This window comes from Rhamphochromis longiceps, linkage group LG18, assembly GCF_057381845.1.
Source record: "Rhamphochromis longiceps isolate RC_006_pf linkage group LG18, R_longiceps_female_GT1.1, whole genome shotgun sequence".
Lineage (NCBI taxonomy): Eukaryota > Metazoa > Chordata > Actinopteri > Cichliformes > Cichlidae > Rhamphochromis > Rhamphochromis longiceps.
Window position 1 is genome coordinate 15,558,979 of NC_140574.1, and position 23,008 is coordinate 15,581,986.

A 23,008-nucleotide genomic window follows, 5' to 3' on the forward strand; every position below is an offset into this window, starting at 1 on the left:
AACTCTTTTACTAATGATCATACCTACAAGCAATTAAAAGAAAAGGTAAATCAGGAAATGATCTGGGGTGGAATCAAACCCGAGTTACCTGCCCTGCCAAGTGCCCTGCCATTAACTTATTTTGACCTTTAATGACCATTAATGTCTATTAATGTAATAATCCATCCACCTTCTTCCTGTTCACCTGGAGCATGGGATAAACTATCACTTGTTATACAGTATCAAGTATAAACATGTCTCCCTGGACTGCTGAATCACAAGATGTAACGCTAAGGGAAATCATGTTATTTGCCAGTAACTACTGTCCGACTGTGAAATCGAATAATCGTGTGATTTCACACAACATAGCCATGACAGGCCATGGTTATTACAGCCACACACATCTCCAAATACCAGCACTCACACTTACATGCAAACTCATAAACAGTCTCCCACTAGAGAAAGTGAAACCAGGTCATGCAGTATTTGTTTATTCTCTTTAAAGAATTACACCTGCAGCACTGATGTAAGCGATACTCAGATGCGAACAGGCCCAAATGTAATAAAACCTTGAGAGGTACTGTGTCTTGCTGATTTGCTTGAAGGCTGCTTGTTTTATTCGGGGCTGACATGTTTACTTCCTCCACAGCTGTCTTGTTGTGTTAGAGGGGTTTTGTGTGTCCTTGCAGTGCCCCTGCAGCACACTATGAGCAATACGGAAGCACTAATTAATCAGCTTAAAAATGTGCAGAGTGTCCACTGGAAAGTGGGGCACCTTCTGGCAGAGGTGAGCATCTGGGGGCAGAGCCCACACCCATGGGCTTCGACTTGGACAGACTAAGTTCCCTGTCCCAGAGAACTGGGTCTGGAACAGTCCAAAGACCAGAGAGTCACCTCCAAGCACACCCAAGGTACAGGAAGGAAGTCTGTCTGTTGGGAAGGAAATGGCAATTGAGGCTGTTTAGGTGGTTTGAGAATTTAGTGAGGGGTATAGGAGACGGTGTGATTAGGGGACTTCACAGTTATAAAGTTGCACAATAGAAGGGAGTGGCTTGTTTCATAGCTCCTGTGATCTGTGCTACATTTAAGCTGTTGATATTAATTACACTCCTATATGGTTTAAAGAAGAATAATTATTATTTTATTTTATTTAATAATAATTTATAATAATTTGAAGTATTCACCCAGCAAAATAGTTGTGAAAAGCGTAAAATGTACTACCTTGCAGCTTGTGTGTTGTAATTGCTGTCTGAACTATAGGCAGGAATTACTGTTCTCTGTAAATGTCAAGCATTCAGGGAAAGTTTGTGTATTTTGGTCAGCAATTATTTTCCTTCACGTATAAGCTTTGCTGAGTTTTACAGTTCAGAGGTTCTTCATCTGCTTTGAAAGGGTAAAAAATTTCTATGCTCACTTCTAAACTCTGTTTAAAATAAGTACAATTTCTAATGTCAAAGGTATTAGTGTTCCAACAGTCAACATACACATATGAGCTGGGTCTTTCAGTAATAAATATGACTTTTTTTTATTTTGGCCAAACCTTTAGAAAAAGAAAATCACTTCTGGATTCTTGAATAAGGATTTCTAACCAGGAATTTAAACTTTTTATTTAAAAAAAAAAAAAAAAAAGAATGTTATTATTGTTAAAGGTTAAACCTTTCAGTTATCTATTGAAGCAAACTATGGTGAAGTGCTTTCATTTCTGTAAGTCAGCTGGTAAGGTCGTGATTTAAAAGAGACAATAATTGAGCCATGTAAAGAGGCACTGCAGTCGTTTGAATCACATTTGTCTAATAGACAGATGGAGTCTTCACCACACACAGAGGTTAATTAGATATGGAGTTCTGCAGGGTTCCTTGGTAGGACCAGTTCTGTTTACACGACATGCTTCCATTACGTTTTTGTTATTAGAAGGTATAGCATGCATTTTCATTGCTATGTAGATGATACCCAGGTCTATCTGTCAGTGAAGCCAGAAGACAAACACCAGTTACTTAAACTGGAATATTTTGAAAACATAAACATAAAGACCTGTTTCTAAATTTAGATAAAACTGAGGTAATTGTAGTCTACCCTAAAAATCTTAGAAATATGGTATCTAACCAGATGCTTAGTCTTACACAGTGTTACTGGACGGCATTTCCCCTGGCCTCTAATAACAATGTGAAGAATCTTAGAGTAATATTTTACCAGTATATGTCCTTCAAAGCATAATGCATATTAAATTAGGGCTGATTTCTTCTGTTTGTCCAGTATCTCTAAAATGAGAAGCATCCTGACTCAGAGTGATGCTGAAAAACTAGCTCATGCATTCTAGGATGGACTTTTGTAATTTATTCTTGTCAGGTTGCCTTAAAAGCTCCCTGAAAATTCTTCAGTTGATCCAGTGAGAGTAGTGACAGGGAGAGAGAAGGTATTAGCTATATTGTCTTCGCTTCATTGGGTCCCTGTAAAATCCAGAATCAAGTTTAAAAGACTTATTCTCACATACAAGGACTTGAATAATCAGGCCCCATCTTATTTTAAACACCTCACATACTCTATTATCCCAGTAGAGCACTGCAGGTTTACTTTTGGTTCCTAGAGTATTTAAAAGTAGAATGGGAGGGAGAGCCTTCAGCTTTCAGGGCCCTCTTCTGCGGAACAAGGTCCCAGTTTGAATTCTGGAGACAGGCACCCTCTCGACTTTTACGATTAGACTTAAAACTTTTCTTTTTGACAAAGCATATAGTTAGGGCTGGATTAGGTGACCCTGAATCCTCCCTTAGTTACACTGCAATAGACTTAGGGTGCTGGGGGTATTCCCATGATACACTGAGTGTTTCTTCTTTACTCACCTTTTTTCCACTCACTATGTTTTTATACACCTCTCTGCATTTAATCAGTAGTTATGATTCATTTCTTTCTCTGTACCACAGCACGTTTTTGTCTTGTCTTCATTCCCCTCACCCACAGTTGGTCATGGCAGACAGCTGCCCTTACCTGTCTGGTTCTGCTGGAGGTTTCTTACTCATAAAATTGAGTTTTTCCTTCCCACTGTCGCCAAGTGTTTCTCATCGGGGGTCATGTGGTTGTTGGTGTTTTCTCTCTATCCGGTTGTTCAGTGATGACGCGACGAATCCTACGTCCGGGTCTAAAGTAGTCTGCGTTTAATATGGCTTTTGTGTTGTTAACATGTTTAATGTTATGTATTTTCTTCTATTTGACCTCAAAAAGCTCCTAAAACAGTCAGTGATCCCTGTTGACCTCCTCGGCTTTTATTACCGCTAATCATTTATTTAAGCTCAGTTTTTAAAACCTTAGGATGTAACTACAGCCCAGCCCATGCAGCAGTATATGAATGACTAACCTCGTATTGTGGATGGATTATCTCAGTTGTTCTCCTAGCTGAAGTTTGGTCCTTTTACAGCATTCTGCCATGCGATTACATTTGTTTCTGACCACCGAGAACACTCACGTTAACTTTTATCGAGTGGAAAAAAAGTTAGCTTGTTTATATTATGCTAACATAGCTGTGTTGCTAGCGGTCACATAGCACATCATTATATACCAGCTAGCCCAACTTCAGTAACCCTACAAACGTCACTGCTGTTTAGTTTTCTGTCTTCATTTATGCTGGAAGTGATAACAGAGCTGTACGTTTTAATTTGTTTCCAAAACCCCGCAGTCAGGACATGCTATATTGTATTTAGATAGAAGCTAGCGAGCTAACTCCCTGCTAACTTCTAACTCCGTTTAATGTCATAAATTCCGTTTTCATGGATGCCTGGATGTTAAACTCAATTGTTACACCTGGTAGAGCAGAACGCTGATAATTTTATTAAAGATGAAAGACTTTAGACAGTTTTTCAACTCTCAGTAATGCCATAGTGATCGTTTGATATATGGACCTGCAGCGGAGTTTAGACCCAGACACGGCTAGTGACGTCAGACTGAACAACCGGATTATTGTAGGGTCTTTACCTTAGAATCCAAAGTGCATTGAGGCTACTGTTGTTGTAATTTGGTTTTATATTAATAAAACTTTCTTTTACTTCTGTTTTTCTCAGTCTATAGACATGGTAGTGTATTCACAGTATTTATTAGGTTATTACGACATGTTTAGTAAGACTCTTGACATCTAAAACATTGTGCGTCAACTGCTTTCAGTAGTTGTGTTTTGATTGTGGTACCTGTACTGATTTTACTAAATCTTGCCTCTATGCAATAATACTTAAAATGACTAAACACTGAAACTAATGAAAATTAAAATAAAAAAAACAAACCCTAAAACACACAAACTAATTAGAAAACACAAAACTATAATGACTCTCATTCAAACCATCAATTCTTCCTCGGAAGTGATGATGCTAACCATCACACGAATCACTACTGCATATATCGGAGACAGACATGTTTTATTATGAAAATCATACCTTTGTTGTCCACCTATTCTAACACTGGAGTTTGTTCATCTTTACCAGTGGTGAGACCATAACCCAGTACAGCAGCTCAGGTCAGTCCATTTCCTAAAATCAGGAAATGGATACAAACAAGGTATTTCCACACTTGAAACTCAGAGAAAATAAGCACCTACCTTCTTTAACATTTAATTCTAACGTGGAAAATTTGAACCAGAACATTTTCTGCACTTTTCTATTGTAACTCTGAAAGAAAGCGGAGAGTCCCACACAAAAGGCTACATGTTGAGTAGGCTTCCTTATCCTGCATGTGCCATCGTCAGTGATTTAATAATAGCTTTAATAATGTGATTTTTTTAATCTTCTCAAAATCAAGGCCTAAAAGCTTGGAACATTGAGTCTTCTTGATTGCTTTTGTCACTGTTCATTTCAGACATGCTAAATGTATCTTGTGCAAAACTGAATCCCAGTTTCTTAAATAAATTATCTTTTAATGCTGCATATAAATGTGCCTTTGCATGCTGTCGCTGTAATGGAGAGACGGGTTATGTTTGTGTGAGAGCGTGATAACAGGACACGTTCATTATGCACTTGTTTTATTTACAACACACAGCATGTTCTTTATCCATGAAATGGATGGATTAAAAACAGAACTGCCTGAAGGAAACAGTATACAGTCTGGCTTATATATATATATATATACATATTATGCCAAATGTTTACTTCTTATACACTGTGCCTTGGAGTATATATGGCATGTACTGCATCTGGCTATCACATCTAGACTGCAGTGACTGCAGAATGCTCCTCGTCTCTTGCCTCTCTGGTGTAATAACTGCTGTCTAATCAGCCTCATCCACTTCCTTTAATGACACTCTAAATTAGCCCTAATGCTTAGCAGCATGTGTCAAGGCAGACCTTAAAAAAAGCACTCAGGAGTCTGGGGACAACCAAGGACATGTTGACGCGCTGTGACCTTCTGCTTTTCACATATCTAAAAAAAAGTCCAGCGGTTCGTTCACTTGATGCATGACAAAGTTCACTGAAGAGTTTTTAACCTTTAAACATTTGGTCTCCCTCTCAAAGACGGAAAACCATATGCCACATGAAATGGTTTGTTGCTTAGGCAGTAACAGAAGGACAAGGATTACTTAGTAGCTGTGAGACTAGAAAAAATATTGCATTTCACTCCCATTTTATTGACAATTTCTTGCCCTCAGTACAATGCAATGCGAGAGTTGAGGTTCTGAGCACACAGGAATAAATACGGCAATAAATACAGTACTGACCTGCCTCACTTCACACGCTCTGGCGCCACCAGATCCTCACCACAAACACACAAACTGATAAGACATCATACACGACACTGAGCCAAAGGCTTTTGCTTCAACCTGATCATGGATCGACAGGGACTGATGTGCACAGCGATTTAGCACTGCTTCGGGAAAGCAAAGCTGCTCCTGTCTTTACATTTTCTTTCATTACTGTTGACTGTTGCATGAAAACTAGAACAGCAAGGACAGAGAAGGAAGCTAGCCATTTTTACATGGATCATATAGCATGACTGCCAATGCTTTGAGCAGAAAAAAGCCAAGTCTGACCAACCACTTCATCTAAATACCGAGGGAAAGACTGGTACGAGGATGACCCACGGGCAACGGCTATGAAAGAATGACATCTTAGTTTAAACACGGCATGCATTGCCCTTATTTAAGATTTAATTTGTATCTGTTACAAATTATGTATAATAAAGGTTTTAACCCATCAATCACAGCTCCATACATGTACCTTTCAGTAGATCATTCAAAGATAAGAACATTTTAAATCTAAAATTCCCTATCTGATATGTTATAAAATGGCATTGCCTCAATATCAGCGGAGGGTTATGTAAGATATCCTGTACAGTTGGTGCCGAGGACCATTTCAAGTAAAAGAGTAGCAAAAAGAACTGAAATCACATCATGAATGGAGATGGATCATCTGGCATACTCTGAGAAATGCTACGCCGCACAACCCCGTCGTTACATATATGGCAGACCGATCCAGGCTGTATTGCATTTATAACACATTATATGGTGACAGAAAAGCTTTTGCTCAGTTTGGCTCCATCTCACCTCGGAGAGAGCCTGTCTTTTTATGTTGTTTTGTTTTCCTAAATTCATAAGATTTATATATGTACTATGCATATATTAAATGACACATATTATACTGTATATGAGAAATATTTTAGATTAAATTTAGCTGTTTTTGTTTTTCAAATAATCCTGTTAATTCCATTTTTTATTAGTTCTATAAACTGGGATTAGTAAATTGTTAATGTAACATAGTGTTTGTATAGTGGTTAGTCAAGAGTTAGATTGCATAAAACAGCCTGAGTTTTAAAAACACAGACAAACCTGGTTAAGAGTTTTTTCAAATATCAAAATAAGTTAGTGTCTTTATTTCTGCTTTTTAATTCCTCTGCATGTTTAGACATATTTTCTTGATTACAGCAGTGCTGTGCATCAAAACCTTGTTGCACAAAGTAGTGAGACGATGGAGCAATCTGGGCAACAGCACTGGCCACTGATACGTGTTGTGCTTGTGGTAAGTAGAGATTGTTTGCTTCTATTAAGAAATATGTTGTCTTCAAAAAAACAGGTGGATCAAGTTATTTTGTTCGATATGAAATATTATGTAAACTTACAAACCTTGTACCAAAAAAACATGGATTTGTAAAGCTTTTTAAAATATATGGATTAACGCTGTTTGGAGTACTGTTGTCCAAACCGGGCAGGTAAAAAGGATGCAGGTTGTTGGTTGTTCAATATAATAGTTCAATAATAGTACAGTACATCTATAATGTGGGTATCCACCCCTCTTTTCCCTCAAACATACACTGTAAAAAAAATAGTAGAAATGCAGTACAATGTACGGTTTTAAAATGAATTAATTTTCCATATTTATATTTTACTCATGGTTTGTTTTTTTAATGACCTTTCGATTTTACCACTTACCGTTCATGGAAACTTCTGTAAAACCAAAAACAACAACAACAACAAAAACAGGTAATGCACAATGTAAATTACCCGCACATTTGTGCCTTTTTGTTTGTTTGTTTGTTTTTTACAGTGTACAACAAACGCCCTCCTCTCTCATACCCTCAGGTGATGGAGTAAATGAAAGCTGATAGCCTACTTTCCACCAGGCACAGCTTAGCACACTTCAAGAACAATAAACCTCCTCAAATACTGCTTTAACGTCTGGGCAGTAAGGAATTCACTCAGCATCTTCAACTCTCTGGACCAGAGAAAAGGAGAAAGAGAGCAAAGGGAACTTTAAGCAATGTGTGGTTAAGGCAGTCTCATGAATATTGCAGAGAGGTTTTTTTGGCCCCTGTTTTGGAGATAGACTCCATAACAGTCTTGAATTCCTACCTCTAACGGCTGCGTCTTATCCCAACAGATTAGCGAGCAGACGGGTGGATATGAATAGACATGGCAAAAGAAAATCAGAGTATGGTCCACGAAGTTTGATCCACGCAGGGGAAAAAAAAAATCCCATCAAAAACAACACATCAAGCAGTAATCCTCTTTGGAAGAAAAAGGTCATATTTGGTTCGTGTGTGAATCCGCAGCACAATGAATAATCTTTTACAGGGGACCCTAAATTAAGGAAAGCACAGCTCAGGGCAATTTAATTAAGAAATGAAAGCAAAGTAGAAGCCTATATCTAATTTGTCCACTGAAGTTAGTGCTTGGGGCTTTTTAAGTGGCGTGCAGAGATGGGGATAGACAAAGGTCCCACGTACACAAGCTTAACTCTGTCTCACTTAATTGAGTTCATTCCAAGATACAGAAAAAGTCAAAGCTGATACATACATATTAGTTAGACATAGGTGTGGCTCCAGCACCGTCCTCGTTTGAGTTCTGCTGATCGTTTCACTTCTTTGCAGTTTGCATGTCACGAGTTCGAGCAGTTCTGAAATCTGCCTACATGGCAAACCTCATCTGCTGTACCCTTTACAGCGCTCCCAATTACTGTACTTAGGGCTTGGAGCAATAACTAGACCTTTATCAGAGCTTTACAACCCTTTCTATACAGTGCAGCGACAATCCCTCAGACCCACTCCTGCATGGAGCGTTTGCAGTACAGTATGTGGCGCTGCGTGCTCTTCCTCCTGAACTGAAAAACAGTGTAGAGGAGGACCATCATGCACAGCGCCAGAACGCAAGGGATAGCAATGGCCACCGCTTTCTCCGTACCTCCAGCGCTGTCTAGTTTGATAACAACGTCTGCATCACCGTTGTCATAGTGGCGCTCCTCTACCACCGTGGGGCTCCAGTCCCAATCGGGGTCGGCGGGTAGGCTGTCGCAGCCCATGAAGTCCCTCAGAATGGACCTCGGGTAGTTAGGCTCCACGCGAAGCAGCTGGTTGTTGAATTTCCAGTACTCCTTTCCTTTGTAAAAGTAGGTGAAACCTGGGGATTTAGGGATATAGGCAGTCTTTTAAAGACTTTTTGGGGATATTTTGAATTTGTTAAACAGTGTAGAGACAGCTGGAAAACAAAGTAATGGATTGCAAGATGCACCAAAGGTCTCCAGCTGGAATCAACATGTCTTATTCAGCTGCCCCCGCCGCCCACTCAAAACACATTACTTACTCTAAATGTATTTCACAGCTGGTTGCACTACTTTATAGTACTACATACTAGTCAAAAACAAACTGGATATTGCCACATAAACTTATCAACTTCCTGTTTTTGTGTTTGTTTTTATTACCTTTTACAGGCATCTGGTATCACATTGTTATTTCTTACAGATTTTACAGTCAGTAATGCAAACATACCGTTGGCCTTGTCCACAAAAGCCCCTTGTGGAGAGTCAGGGATGCCCTTCCAGATGGTGATGGGTTTTGGGTAACCCGGGTCCATGGTTCTCATATCCTCGTTGTACCTCCAGTATCTACAACAGGACAGGCAAATATATCAAAAAAGAGTCAATACAGAGGTTCAGGGACACCTGTTAGTTAGTGCAGTAGTCATAATAAGTATTAAAAAATGTTAGCACACTTGTGTTACCATCACTTAGTCACTTAAAATGGAAACAATAGATGTATTTGTCATTTTAACAACCCTGTAGCCTTGAACATCACAGGCATTAATATCATACAAGGAGTTAGGACTACTTTCCTCAAAACACACTTAAATATTTTTTTAAAAAATTGTCGCTAAGTTTTTCTTTTACTCGACAGCTCCCTTAATCGGGACTTCACAAAGGCGTTGGGTGGCAGTGATTTGTAAAGAACTGCTGGCCAGGACCTCAATAATGACATTGACGTTTTAGCTAATTGGAGATATTAATACTGATGGCGACAGATGTTTTGAAACACTCTTCACACATGAGCAGGGATCATGCACATACAAGCAGCCATCAGTGGATCAGTGGATAAGACATAATAATCAGACGCAGCATTAAAAGGAGAAGTTGGGATAACAGTGGGTTGCAAAAGCAGCTGACAGACAGGATTATGCTGAGCTTGACATCATGGCCTGCCTGAATTTATGCTACAGCTCTGTTTATTTGTGTAAGATATAAATTATGCAATATAGAACAAAACCACTTGGGAGACAAAGTCTATGTTTAGCTTGAGATAATCAGGACTCACCAACATGTCTGCAACACTGAAAATAGGTCTACTGCTCAGTAGGTCAACCAGTTCAACACAGAACAGGCCTTCATTTCAAGTTGATCTGCTTAAAAGTCGCACTAAGCCCAGAAAGCAATAACTGTAGTTCAGCATTTACCTTCAGGAAAACAAAGACATCATAGCCTGGGATGACGAGAGCACTGCACTGGATTTCTGCTTACTGTCACAAACTCATATCTATAACTTGCAATCAAATGTCGTTTTTTTCCATGTGACTATTTAAAGATCAGCAACAGACTTCAAGTATTTCACATGACCACAGAAAGTGGTAAATCAATCATCCATGCTCTGTGTGTATCTGCCACATAGATCTGTTTCACTAGTAGCTGTGATTGATGTGCTTCTCATACACTCGTGCTCACGCACATAAATCTCGCTGCAAACTGTCATTTCTTTGAATTAGAACAAACACCTCCCTGTCATACACGCGGGGAGAGAGAGAGATAAAATCACGCTCAAGACAAAATGTCTTGTTTGTCAAAATGTGGCAACTTGTGGTTTGGGATGATAGTATCATGACAAAGCATTTAGTCAGCTCCCATCACAGCGTCCTATGACCTCTTAGGATATGATTTAACTTGACAGCTTAACATGTGAGTCACTCTGGCATAAACTCAAACTTTAGGACTTGCAACACACTCAGATAAACACCAGATTCTCATATTTGGTGTCTTGGAATGAATCCTTGGATTCAATTCAGTTCAAACTGCAGGTACCCAATTATACTCTGCATGAATCCATGCACAGGATAACATACAGTCCAGATGCAAAGCTTTTAAGATCAAAGAAGGTAGTAATCTCCATCGTTCCCAAATCAAAGAAATCTCAAATCCCCAGCGGTTCCTTGATCTGGCCAAACAGATCAAACTCAGTAATCTGCTAACTAAGAACCAAGTGGTTACTTTGAATCAAACCATTCCTCATGAGGGCCACCAGGCATTTGCCAAAAGGTACCTTAACAACTCCAGAGAAGCAACATTTTACAGACTGAAGACTGAAGTATATCACCATGATTCTAGGCTGGAAACCGCCCACTGAGCACCACCTCCACAAACCCATCTGCACAGTCAAACAGCGGTGGCAACCTGATGCTGTCAGGAGGCTTTTCAGCAACAGGGACTGGACACCTTTTCCAAAGTGGTCCAGCTTAGGCAAAAGCTCACGTCTTGAATTCTGGACCCAAAACAGCATTTCTGGAGAGACTAGAAAAATGGGAGCTCACTGACAATCCTGATCGAGCTTAAACTGTTCTGCCAAGATGGATGAGAGATAATGTTTTTAAAAGAGAAGATGTGCCAAGCTTGACGGACACTTGTAGGAGACTTCAGGCCATCAATGCTGCAAAAGGTGTCCAAACCAAGCATAGCCAAAAACCTTCCCCTTATATCGCAGTGGAGGAAGAGGAAAGCACAAAAGATGCTTTCTTTTGTCTTTAGGATCTGCTGCGTAACATAAAGGTTAAAACATTTAAATTGAATTCAACTTTATTTGTATAGTTGTGAATCACAACAACAGTCTTTATATTGTAAGGTAAAGACAATAATAGAAAAAGAAAACTCTAACAAACAGACGACCCCCTATGAGCAGGGACTTGGCAACAGCGGGAAGGAAAAACTCCCTTTAACAGGAATAAACCTCCAGCAGAACCAGGCTCAGGGAGGGACAGCCATCTGCTGTGAACGGCTTGGGGTGAGGGAAGGGAGACAGGACAAAAGGCACACTGTGGATGTGATGTAATCAATATATGAGTGTATAATAGATATATAATCTAATAATCATATGCTATCTATAATAGAATATGTTAAAAAACATTCTATCCTTCAAATGTCCCCATGGTGCATGGTGTTTTTACTCTGAGCAGTTTCAGTTCTGTCCAAATCTTTACACGACTAATAATCTACACAGACCTGTCTCCTTTGAAGAAGTAGGTTTTGGCGACATCCTCCCACCAGACAGCTGTCTCAATACTCTGTGTGGGCATGCTACTCCCGAACAGCGAGATGTCCTGAGGGTACGAAGGCTGGAGAGTTGTGTCCTTGAAGACCCAGAAACGGTTTCCTAAAATACACGGGCAAAGTTAGATTGCACTGGGACAAAGCAAATAACTAAATATGAGTTCAAAAAAAGCACCACGGGCTTTCAGCTCATTCAACTCTTTTGTGTTGTTGCTTTTCTTTCTTTTCATTGAGGCTTTTTTCCCCTGCTCATGTAATTTCAAGAGTCAGAAGATGTCACCTTGTTTTAAGAATATGTGTTCAGCAGGAAAATCTATGCAGTGTTATCTACAGTACAATACAATAAACAGCAAGCTGATGCTCTGAAGACAACTCTACTGAGACTTGTTGTGTTGAGCTTTATTGAAGCTATTGTTGCATTTAATTCAGTTTGATCATAAATGCCTCAGGCAGAGCAAAGAAGGGCTGCTGTGCAGTAAGTAGCTCGACGCTCACATGCACAAACCCACCAATACACACACACACAGTTAAGTCCCTATGAGTGAATAAATAAAGCATGAGGCACTCTGATCCCACAGAGTGACAGATGTCATGTTAATCTGCCTGGTGGACGGACGGCTCCACTGGACCTGCACTCGTTCTCCTACCAGACAGAAAGCAAAACAACCTCACTGTCGCCTGTTACAGTAAAAAAAAAAGAAAGATATGTACTGTAAAGCTTGCCCTGCTCCCCAGATTTTCACATTCCTTTGTATTTTGTGCCTTAATGCTTTGTTTCAGTTCCTGTTTGCTCCCATTAGTATTCTGCTTATGCTTTATTTTCTGCAATCTCTCATTCTGTCCTTTGTGTCCTTCTGTGTCAAGCTTAAGTCTTGTTGCGGTTTCTTGAGTAACTTCCTGTTTTATTTTGATAGTCTGTTGTCACTCATGTAGTGCTATTAGTTTTACCATGTTAACCCTCAGTGTGGTCCTAGTATAAATAGCTGTGTGTTTTAATTTGTGCTCTGTTGTGTTGCCTGTCACCTGCATGTCTGTTTCTCTATGCGTTTAGTTGTGGTTTGGACTCACTGGCCTTCATCTTGGATTAATCTTTGGACTAATAAACGTTTTCTCTGCGCTTTGAATATCAGGTCTTTACACACACATATACATACCAACACAACATGCCCTTTCCAGTGTTCTTGAAGTGATGGTATGCAATAAAATATTATTTTAATTAACCAGAATATGGAATTTCTGCAGAAATTGTGGTGGGATTGCTTATCCTGCCTAATTTGGTCTGTGGCTCGCTGCTAATAAAAAATTGGATGTAAACAGCTTGGCTACAAACACAGAAGGAAAATAGATGTTAACATTTAAAAGCCTAAAAACTTGAAAAAAATAGTTGGGTTGTATTTTTAAAATGTGGAAAGAGGTAGGCTGTTAGAGACTATTAGCATATTTGGACTTTTGTGCATGTGTGTGTGAGAAAGAGGCAAACAGGAGCAGCTTTACTAGTGTCTCTGAATTTCTCATTCTGTATGGGAGCACACCCATGGATTAACTCTCACCCAGGTGTGCTCTGGGATGCCTAAGAACTCATAAATGACTAAAAAATACTGGCGTGTTTGTTTATCCCATGTTATATTCCCATAGTCAAAATCGCAGACATTATTAGATACACATATGTAGCCGGTGTGTACCCAGGATACTTAATAAAAGCACATTTTGTCCATTTTTTTATTGGTAGGAACATTTCTTTAGTTTAACTTTTAGTGGCAAACTGTTCGCTACATATATTGTAGTTAAGGATAAAGAAGATTTGTTGTATAAATTTGTGTTTTTTACACTAAAATGTTTTTTTTAGTAAAGCCTGGCAAATATGAATGCATTTCCTTGCCCCAAAAGCATATGTAATTTTAAACGTAGCATTGTTTTTACATTTATTGTCATATTGGAGCAATAGCTTCAATTTTGGCATGTGTGGATCAACCAATCAATCACACCTCTGGTGCCTCCAATAAACAGGAAATGGCACACGCGCACAAAAGCTGTCACTTCGTCTAATTTGCTTTCCTCTAAATAGGCTCAGTTCACGCTAAACTGTGGTAATTCTGGTAATTCTGGCCCTTTTGATTGCAAAGTATACCGGTAATATGATTAGGTCCGCCACTGAAGCTATAATAAACAGCCATCGGTAGCGATGAGTGCAAAGGCTGATTCTGATTTTCTTACATTTTCTTAATTCTTCTTTTTATTGAAATTAATGACCTAATCATCTCAGAGAATATTTGATGTCTCGTTCTAAAATGGTAAAATTGCGAGAAATTTATTAGAGGTTGTTTGTGCAGTATCACACATTGCCCCCCTGCTCTTTATGGCTTAGTTTTTTCTTTACCTACCTTGACTAAAATACACCGTCATATTTACATTCATGTTTAGAAACCTACATTATTCTTTGGTCCTGCAGTCATTAGACTGTTTGGTGCCCTAATGCCATGAACAGATCATTTAGGACCAGTTAACGTAAAGGGGGTGTTAACTACCAGTAGCTGAACTACAGTCACACCCACACACACACACAAAAAATAAAGAGCGGTTGCTGTTATTACCTTTGAAAAAAACAAATTTCCCTTCGCTGTTTTCATACACGGCATCAATTTTGGGAGGTAAGCCATTCCAGAAGTAGCTTATCTGCATGGGGTAGCCAGGAACTACTGAATTGTCTCGTACCCTCCAGAACCACTGGTCCTGTAAAAACGGACAAGGTCAAATCATCACTGCTCTTTATCGCCACCGATGAAATCCCAGAATGCTCTGATGTGATGACCGATTTTACCTTGAACACAAAGAGCTCATTTCGGAGAATGGCCAGAGTGTTGAAGCCTCCATCACAGATGTTAGGTTTGGAGTTTGGGCTGGAGGGTTTGGCACTCAGTGGAGGCCGATGGGGTCTGGCATGGCGATCGTGTTTACGTGGGTCGGAAGGAGGGTGAAAGCGAGGAGGTGGGACTGTGGGTGGAGGCCGGGTGGGCTGTGGGGCTCTATCCGGTGGACCTAAAAAACCCAAAATAGAACGTATTTTATCTGCATTCCTTTATATTCGTCTTTTTCAAAACTTTCATCAAGATTTAAGTCGGTGTCCAGTGAGTTTACAGCTTTTTGGCCATTGCGCCTTTTATTTTGGCACGGAAACTGTATCCTTTTTTTGGCTGAGCATTAGTGGACTCACGTTGTTTTGAAAGCATAGATTGGCTGCCCTCTTTAACAGCTGACAAATGCTGCTTACTGGCATCGAACCCAATATGACTGACGCAGCAGCATTTGAATAAGCAAGTGACTAAGCTTCAGCGCTTGTCTATTTATGTTGTTTTGCTATACAGCTTCAGTGAAGTGTTGGAACAAAACAAGACGTAAGAGTCTTGATTACGTGCTCTTTCAGACTTTCAGCTCGTGCTCTGAAGAGAAATTCACTTGGGAAAGTTACCGTAGATTTTCTGGATGCCCTGTAGGTCATCGTGAGGTAGTTTGAAGTCCTCAGTGTCCATGTACTGATAGAAAGGAGCCATGATAGCAGTGGGGTCATTGGAATGCTCCAGACCGAGGGCGTGGCCCAGCTCATGAACCGCAACCAAGAATAGGTCGTTACCTGGAGAGAGGAAGAGGATGGCATGAGTTAGAATCCAAAAGTTCAAAAACATAAAAAATAAAGAGAGATTACACATTATGATAAAACAGAACAGGCAAATATTAACAGTATTAACACTCATGATGGTATGATGACCCTGATTCTTGACCTTTTCAATTAAAATCTGTTTGCTCTTGAGTCCAGGTGAACCTGTAAACACAGGTCTCCATCCACAGCTATCACCAGTGCAAAAGCTTAACAAGTGAAAAGTACAGAGACACCCTGCAAACTAGATTCACAAAAAAGAAAAAAATACTGTGTGAAAAAAAGTTTTTATGATTACCTAGCATCAATATGTAACCTGCTCTGTGCAGACAAATCCAATAATTGTTTAACCATTTATCGAGCCCAAAATGCCAAACAAGTACTACTCACAGGATTTTAAATGTGAAAATTTGATTCTTTTTATTGTTTTGTTATTTAAAATCCTGCTTCTTTTGGATTACTGTTGATTAAAAATCACAAAGTATTTTCAAGGCTTTGCATTCTCCAGGTGCAGCTTTCACAGTTTTTCTTTTCTTTTCTTTCTTTCTTTTTTTTTTTTTTTACAGACTAACCATTCAGTGCATAATAGTTAATTTATCAGCAGCGAAAATCATAATTACTCACTGCCATCTGCTCCAGTTGTACCTCCACTGAGCTAATGTGGTGCAAAAAGTTACAAGGAAAGCGAACTGGAGGTAAAATATGAAACAGGTGCACTTTTTCTCTTTTAGTACTTAAAGGAAGATAAGCCACATGAGAGCATCAGCGAGCGGGGAGGGACACACTCAGATTGCTGCCCAGGGCATCGGGCAAGAAGCGCTCATTTATTGCACCTGAACCCATATGAATATTGGCGCAAACAAACATTGTGAGTCTACGTCCCATTGCATGCAAGCGCGCGCGCACACACGCACACAAATGAAAAAATAAAAATGTCACAGTTGGTACATATGGCCAGCGTTCAGCTCATAGTGTCAACCTGATTTAGAGAGAAGTACACCATTTAAGTACAGCTTGTGACTGAAGCTGTCCCCAGGAGATTGTTGCCCTTTACAACATGATATCCCCCTCTGCCAGGAGCGCTGCACAGACCAGCGACTGACCGTCAGCCAGCAGCTAAAAGGTTACCCACCCCCACCACCATTTATCTAACACTACCAGCCTCTTCCACCTAACCCAAATTGTCCCATAAGGACTCCCAGGAGACAAGCCCGAGCTACCATTAGCGCACATGTCAACATGCAACATTTACAATTACACCGCTGTGAAAGCCCATTAAAGGCTGCAAAGCTTTCCAGACACATAAGCTGAGACGGGTGCTTTTCAAAATCAGCCCCAGCACTCCAAATGGATAACCATGGGATGCTGCACAAGGGTGAACGTGAATTCAACTCAGGAGCCTGAGACAGTTACCATTAGGGCATGAGAAGAAAGGGAGAGGAGCTGATGGGTGGCAAACAGGTTACCAGAACAAACACAAAGTGAACTGTAACCCCTCCCCTGCCTCCCCTCAACCCCAATAAACCGGATGGGATGGGAGAATGCAAGCACTTAGCATATGGATATTAGCAAAGTAGCCTAATATCATTAATATTAAATTATATAATGGTACAAATACCAGTGGGCTACATCAAATTCAATAAAACTGAATAAGCCAGCAACCACTATCTTAAAATAGTAGGGCCTTCTATCCTCTCGTGTGAAGAGCTTATTACACCACAAAAAAACATCAAAATCCTGACAGATGGAGTGATGCGTCTTTACAGAGCACGGGCGGATCAAAGACATCTCTGCATTCTTAGTTTTTTGGTTAAGCATCCCTCACACTCATGCCCTGTGATACCATCTCTGTCATATTGCCTTCCTGCCGAGCCATCTTTATTTAGATGGTTTTCCTTCAGTCAGTCCTCATTTACCTCTTTTTTTTTATTTCTCTGTGCTTTCCTCACATCTTCCATGCAGTTTTTGTTTATATACCTTCCTGCCAACATTCAGCATTTAAAACCCTTCTTTTTTTAATTATCTTAAAATCCCCCCTGCCCACCTCCCTCCCCATCCTTGCTGTAGCTTCTCCTTTCTTGTGCTTTGCTTGCTCCATTGTTGCCGGTCTTAGTCACCTTGTCTCATCCCTCACGCCAGCTTTCCCTTTCACTCACCATCATGGTTGGGGTTCCCAAGCGTCCAAGGCTCATCGGAGTCAAAGTGTGTATCTCCTCCTATGCCTGGGCCCGGAAAATAGGCGTGGGCGAGGAATCCTCCCTCCCCATCGAAGGGTGAGCTGTCACCGTGAAAACCAGAAGCGAAGATGATAGTGATGTCTACGTCACGCCTGCCAGTCTCCAGGGCGCTGTACGGAACGGCCTCGAAGCGTAGGGGAGTCACACCCTGCCACACGTCAAACGCCCGCCGGATGGCATCGTGAGTCTCACGGGCGCCCACCTTCGGGGTAACATTTTTTATGCTGCGGGAAACCGAACAAGCATACCAAGTGAAAAGATTGCTGAAGAGGTGGTCGAGGAACTCGCTCTAAAAATACTCTGCAAAGTCCGAGTTTAGATAAAGACACAAATCGCATATAATTCCAAACTTCAGGGAGGAAAATAAAACACATCCTGCTTCATTGTCCTGTTAATTTGTCTGATCACCCTCCCCCCCACACACACACTTTTCAGAATGAGAAGAAGATCCTTAAAAAAAGTTGCACTTGACAACTATTTCAAGCCCGGCAGCTTTTTACTGAACTTTTAACACAGCAGTCGTTATCAGTGTCTGGCAGGCAGAGAGGAATGGGAAATCTTCTCCTCGCTCCCCGTTCATTTTCACGAATAAAGTGCAGTCAGCAGCGGCAGCACTGGCTCAGCACTGATTGACATTCCATTAGGAGAGGTGGCTCATCAATTCAAATTCAGGCAAGAAGGGAGGATTTGAATAAATTGACAGTGTTATCGTCTATTACTGCAGAAACTTGTCAATTTGCAGTTGTGCCAAAGACCCGTTTATCGGTTCTTCTCAGAACCTATTAAAAGCGTGGGCTTAATCGGGCCTGATAAGATGAGTGTTTAAATATTTCTGCTGAGATTATGGATAATTTACACTGTGAATTTTCAAACAATTTAATATCGGGGAGCGAAAAGCCCCCATTTCATAAAACAAAACGGCTCGTTTTGTTTTATGAAAATGATCGAGCAAAACAAAAAACAGGAGAAAAAAAAGCAAAACAAAACAGCCTGATCTTGTTTTGTTTTTTTGTTTTTTTGGTTTCGCCACCAAGTTATTTATAACTGTGGAGCAAACATACTCGCAGCACACATGGGTACATTTATGTGTTAATTTATGTGTTTCTGGATGTGTGATTATCACTGTATTTTTGTGCGCGAGCCCCCCACACACACGTGACGTACTTGCTCGGTCTCTATGACAACACGGCGCATGTGATCCCAGGTGGTTAAAGAGGAGGAGATGAGAGACAGAGGAGAGCTGAGGAAATTAACACTAGCAGATCTGAATCCGTAACCTCCCTATGACAACATGCCTCAGCCGTCTGTCACCTGTAGGTTATGTGTGTTCGCTGCCACTTCTGTCCCGTCAGAGCGTATCTCCGCCTCCGTGACCTTGACATGCTTCTGAATTTGTCCGGAACACCGCAGCGTGGCTTTTGCATCCAGCTTAAAAAGTGAGAAGAGAAGAGAAGAGAAGAGAAGAGAAGAGAAGAGAAGAGAAGAGAAGAGAAGAGAAGAGAAGAGAAGAGAAGAGAAGAGAAGAGAAGAGAAGAGAAGGTGACTTAAGTTTGCTGACTAAAAAACTTTGGATCTCAGTTTTGCGTCACAAGACAACAGGAATCATTGAAGTGAACTCAGCAGTTCTCTTCCTGACAGGTGCCAGAGAATCACAGAACCAAAATAAGGAATGCAGAACAGCGCTAAACTACTCCAAACTACAGCCCTTCATGTTTCTCATTCATACCCACGTCACAACTACAAAACAAACACAATACATAGGCAAAACTTTAATTCTCACCTCAGGGTGATATCACTGCATCATCATGCAAAATGAGAAGAGGGAGAAGCGTTAAAATCTTCAACTGAGGTTGTGTGAGGCGAGGTGACGCGAGGTGAAACAAACATCTCTGTCTCTTTACTAATTCTTTGCAATACTGATAGTCCGTCCTTCTGCATTTTAAATGAACGAGTGGAGCATAATGCATTAACATGACATTAATGGCCTAGTGGAAGTGCATGTGCTGCTCAGCTGTTTGTGTTTGCGCAAGTACGTCCACCACACATGTATACACTCACTCCTTGGTTTTCTCATCCAGTGTCCCTGTGACATTGAGCCCGTAGACACGCTGCATGGCAGCAAGAGCTGAGTGCATGGTTTGGGCCGATCGCAGGACAGACATGCCTGGTTCTGTGCGGGGAAGGTAGCCATACCTCTGTAGCCATCCCTGCAAGGGGTGAAGAAGGAGAAAGATTTGAGCCATCATATTTTGTTTTGGTTTAAGACCAAAGCTCAGATCTGAGAGAGGAAAACAGGAAAGATTACACTACAGTGTTGCACATTTTGCAAGTTTGGGAATATTACAAAAGGCATATGATTCACCACACAACACACATATCCACCAAACTCTTGTAATGTATACAATACATTAAAAGTGGGAGTATAATAATAATATGAAAGTGCATCATTCATTGTGCATCTCACAAGAGACAGTGACTAACCTTTGGCTACAGTACTACTGAATATTAAATAAAATAACAGAATGAGCTGCAGCAGTGTTTTATTTAACATCACAGTATGCCTGAGAGTATCAAAAGCTAATTTTGAGAAAAACACACATATACAATAATTTATAGTCAGTTATTTAGTTAAATTGTCTATCAAGCACATTTTTTAGGGTTTAAAGGGTTGCTTGTGTGGACAGCACTGCTAAAACAAAAGCAGCTGAATCCCTGCTGCTGACCTTAGTCAGTGTTCGTGTCTTGCGGCTCTCGGTCAGTGTTCATGAGCAGGACTGTGGCCCTGCCTCCTCCTGCCCTAAAAAGCCAGAGTGTGATTTGATGCAAACAAGTGAGGTGAAGCTGAGAATCATTCAGGGGCACCGGCAGGTTCAGTCCTGAAAGTGAGCTTGGCACCCACACTATCCACAGCTGTCCACACACCAACCAGGTGCCTCCCTATCACCACACAGCCAATGAGATATGTTCCAGCTAGCTAATCTGACTAACTGTCTCCTCTGCCCATCCCTCCCTCTCCCTTCTGCCTCTGTCCCTTACTCAGCTTTGCTAAACGCCTTTTTTTATCCCTCTTATTTTTCCCGGTTTCTCCCGTGGTGTGTTTCCTGTATGAGTTGTGTTTGTTCAAAGGCACAGATTTCAGAGAGATATCAGGCAAGATTTCATTGAGCCATTAAATTGAATAATGGTGTGTGTGTGTTACTGTCAGCTTCAGCATTTAATTTCTTCCGAGTGGTGGGAGGGGAGCCTGTGGTGAGGATGGAAATGACATCAATTAATAAGGTAGAAAAAAGAAGCAAATCCTATTATGCAACTTGTGTCATTAGATGTTTTATCTCCTCCAACACTGTGATGCTGCCAGAGCACATCTCACTTCATGATGACCTGTCAAAAAAGTAGCTTCTCTAGCAATACAACAGACGCGCTGAGGCATTTTTGGGTTCATTGTACTTTAAATAGACGGATCTCAGTGCATTCATATGTGCACATTTTGGATCAGTGGGCTGGATCACCTCACTTCATGAACCGCAATGTAATAACCTGAAATGAGCATCCTTCTGTTTCATTGCACCCAACAAATGAGGGGTATTTTTTTCCAGTGCGTGAGCTGTCCTGACAGGCTTGGAATGTCTCCATGTTATGCTTTATCGCATGTGCCCACGGATAGCGTGGGTAACTCAACATACATGTTCTGTTCTGTTTTTGTTTTGTTTGTTTTTTTGTTTTTTCCACGCTGAGGCAGACGATGTGGAGGAGAGAGCACGGTCATTTATGATTCTCAGAGTCGGGGGGAGGTGGTGGTGGTAGGGGGTAGGAGGCCATTTATCTTACCTCAACGCTGAACTGATGATCCCCCTCTCCGGACACGGCACACGAAATCCAAAGCAAAAGATGCAAGCAGAATGCTGCCGCGTAAAAACAATCCGATGGTTTTCTTTTACTGGAGGATACTAAGGTCATAATGACCCGTTTTTCCCAAGTGTTTATTAGAAGAAGCCGCCCGTCTGCTTTGTGTCAAATGAAAACCATCGGGCGAGCTGTCAAGACAGATTCAGATGAAAAAAACGGACCCCGCGTTTTTCTTTCTTTCTTCTTAAATATAATCCCGATGGTGTGATGTTCCGATGTCAAGCAGAGATAACTCGGCGTGTCAGACCCGCTGCCCTCGCCATTCTTATTTACATCGGGGGCTACATCTATCCAGCAGCATCAATGGCCATGTACAGTATCCAGCCTGCGCAAGATAGGCTCCCTCCCGACTCGACGCCTGCGCTTTGATTTCTCACACAGCGCAGCGCTGCTTGGCAGCATCATAAGAGCTGCCCTACAGAGTGCATACGAGATAAAAACGCAATTTCTCAGCACTGCCTGCACATCTGACGTTTACATTGCAAAGGCGACGGCTCTGTGCAGTTTGAAGCGCACACGTAGCCGTATGTTTTGATCTTAAATGCCGAAAAACAAAGGCCGCAAAGCCAGATTTTAAACTGTGTGGCTTGCATTTTCGCTCTGATAAAGCAGGTAACTGCCTTTATGCGCTAGACAAACTGCTAAATAGTCCCGTGCCACGAATAACCATCAAATACAGTGTATCAGGACAGATGCTGATCAATTGCATGATCGTTTATCTTTAAATGTTGGTCCTGCACTTATCCCACTATGTGCCCTCAATCTTGAGGACCCAGAATAGAAGACCTGATCGACATTTTTAGCTCAAACGGCACCAAAAACCTGCCTGAAGCATAACGAGCCACCAGATGGCAGCATTTCGTTGAAGAAAGAGCCACTAGCTGCTTCTTTTTTTTTTTGCCAGGACACTGAAGACAGGACAAACTGAGACAGGAATCCACCCCATATAAACTAATGAGGCGAGAAATTAATCCGACATTCATTTGATATGGCACACAGAAAGGCCCTAGGCCTGTGGGAAGGAGTGCAGTAGGAGCTCATGACAAAAATCAAATCAGACTTTAGAGTTTTTTAAAAATATTATTTTATTATTACCATCATTATTAATGTTTGCACACAGTTTGCACCCAGGAGGGAGGCAGGTGTGATTTATTTGCCAGCAGACATGAAAAATAATTCAGGGACTGAAT

At 41.0% G+C, this 23,008-nt stretch overlaps 1 protein-coding gene across 2 annotated transcripts; it reads right to left on the reverse strand.

Annotated features, from left to right (window-relative positions):
- Positions 1–5,110: 5,110 nt before the first annotated feature.
- On the reverse strand, positions 5,111–22,163 carry mmp16b (matrix metallopeptidase 16b (membrane-inserted)). Of its 2 annotated transcripts, XM_085389381.1 has the most exons (11): positions 21,741–22,163; positions 19,971–20,119; positions 19,693–19,707; positions 19,224–19,340; positions 17,832–18,136; positions 15,490–15,651; positions 14,842–15,059; positions 14,615–14,753; positions 11,976–12,126; positions 9,208–9,323; positions 5,111–8,839 (listed from the first exon to the last, which is right to left on the reverse strand). In XM_085389381.1, the coding sequence occupies exons 1-11, from the start codon at positions 21,867–21,869 to the stop codon at positions 8,478–8,480; spliced, it is 1,863 nt and encodes a 620-aa protein (XP_085245507.1). In that variant the 5' UTR covers positions 21,870–22,163; the 3' UTR covers positions 5,111–8,477. The 2 variants fall into 2 exon arrangements, with proteins under 2 accessions (XP_085245507.1, XP_085245508.1); XM_085389382.1 differs by lacking the exon at positions 19,693–19,707.
- Positions 22,164–23,008: the final 845 nt, after the last annotated feature.

What these genes read in the sequence shown, in the direction of transcription:
- mmp16b (XM_085389381.1), bottom strand. Translation starts at nt 21,869, where the DNA reads ATGACCTTAGTATCCTCCAGTAAAAGAAAACCATCGGATTGTTTTTAC. An exon ending in CGAACACACATAACCTACAG is followed by an intron (nt 18,137 to 19,223) that starts GTGACAGACGGC and finishes GGTTTCCCGCAG; the next exon opens with CATAAAAAATGTTACCCCGA. An exon ending in GGGCATCCAGAAAATCTACG is followed by an intron (nt 15,060 to 15,489) that starts GTAACTTTCCCA and finishes TGGGTTTTTTAG; the next exon opens with GTCCACCGGATAGAGCCCCA.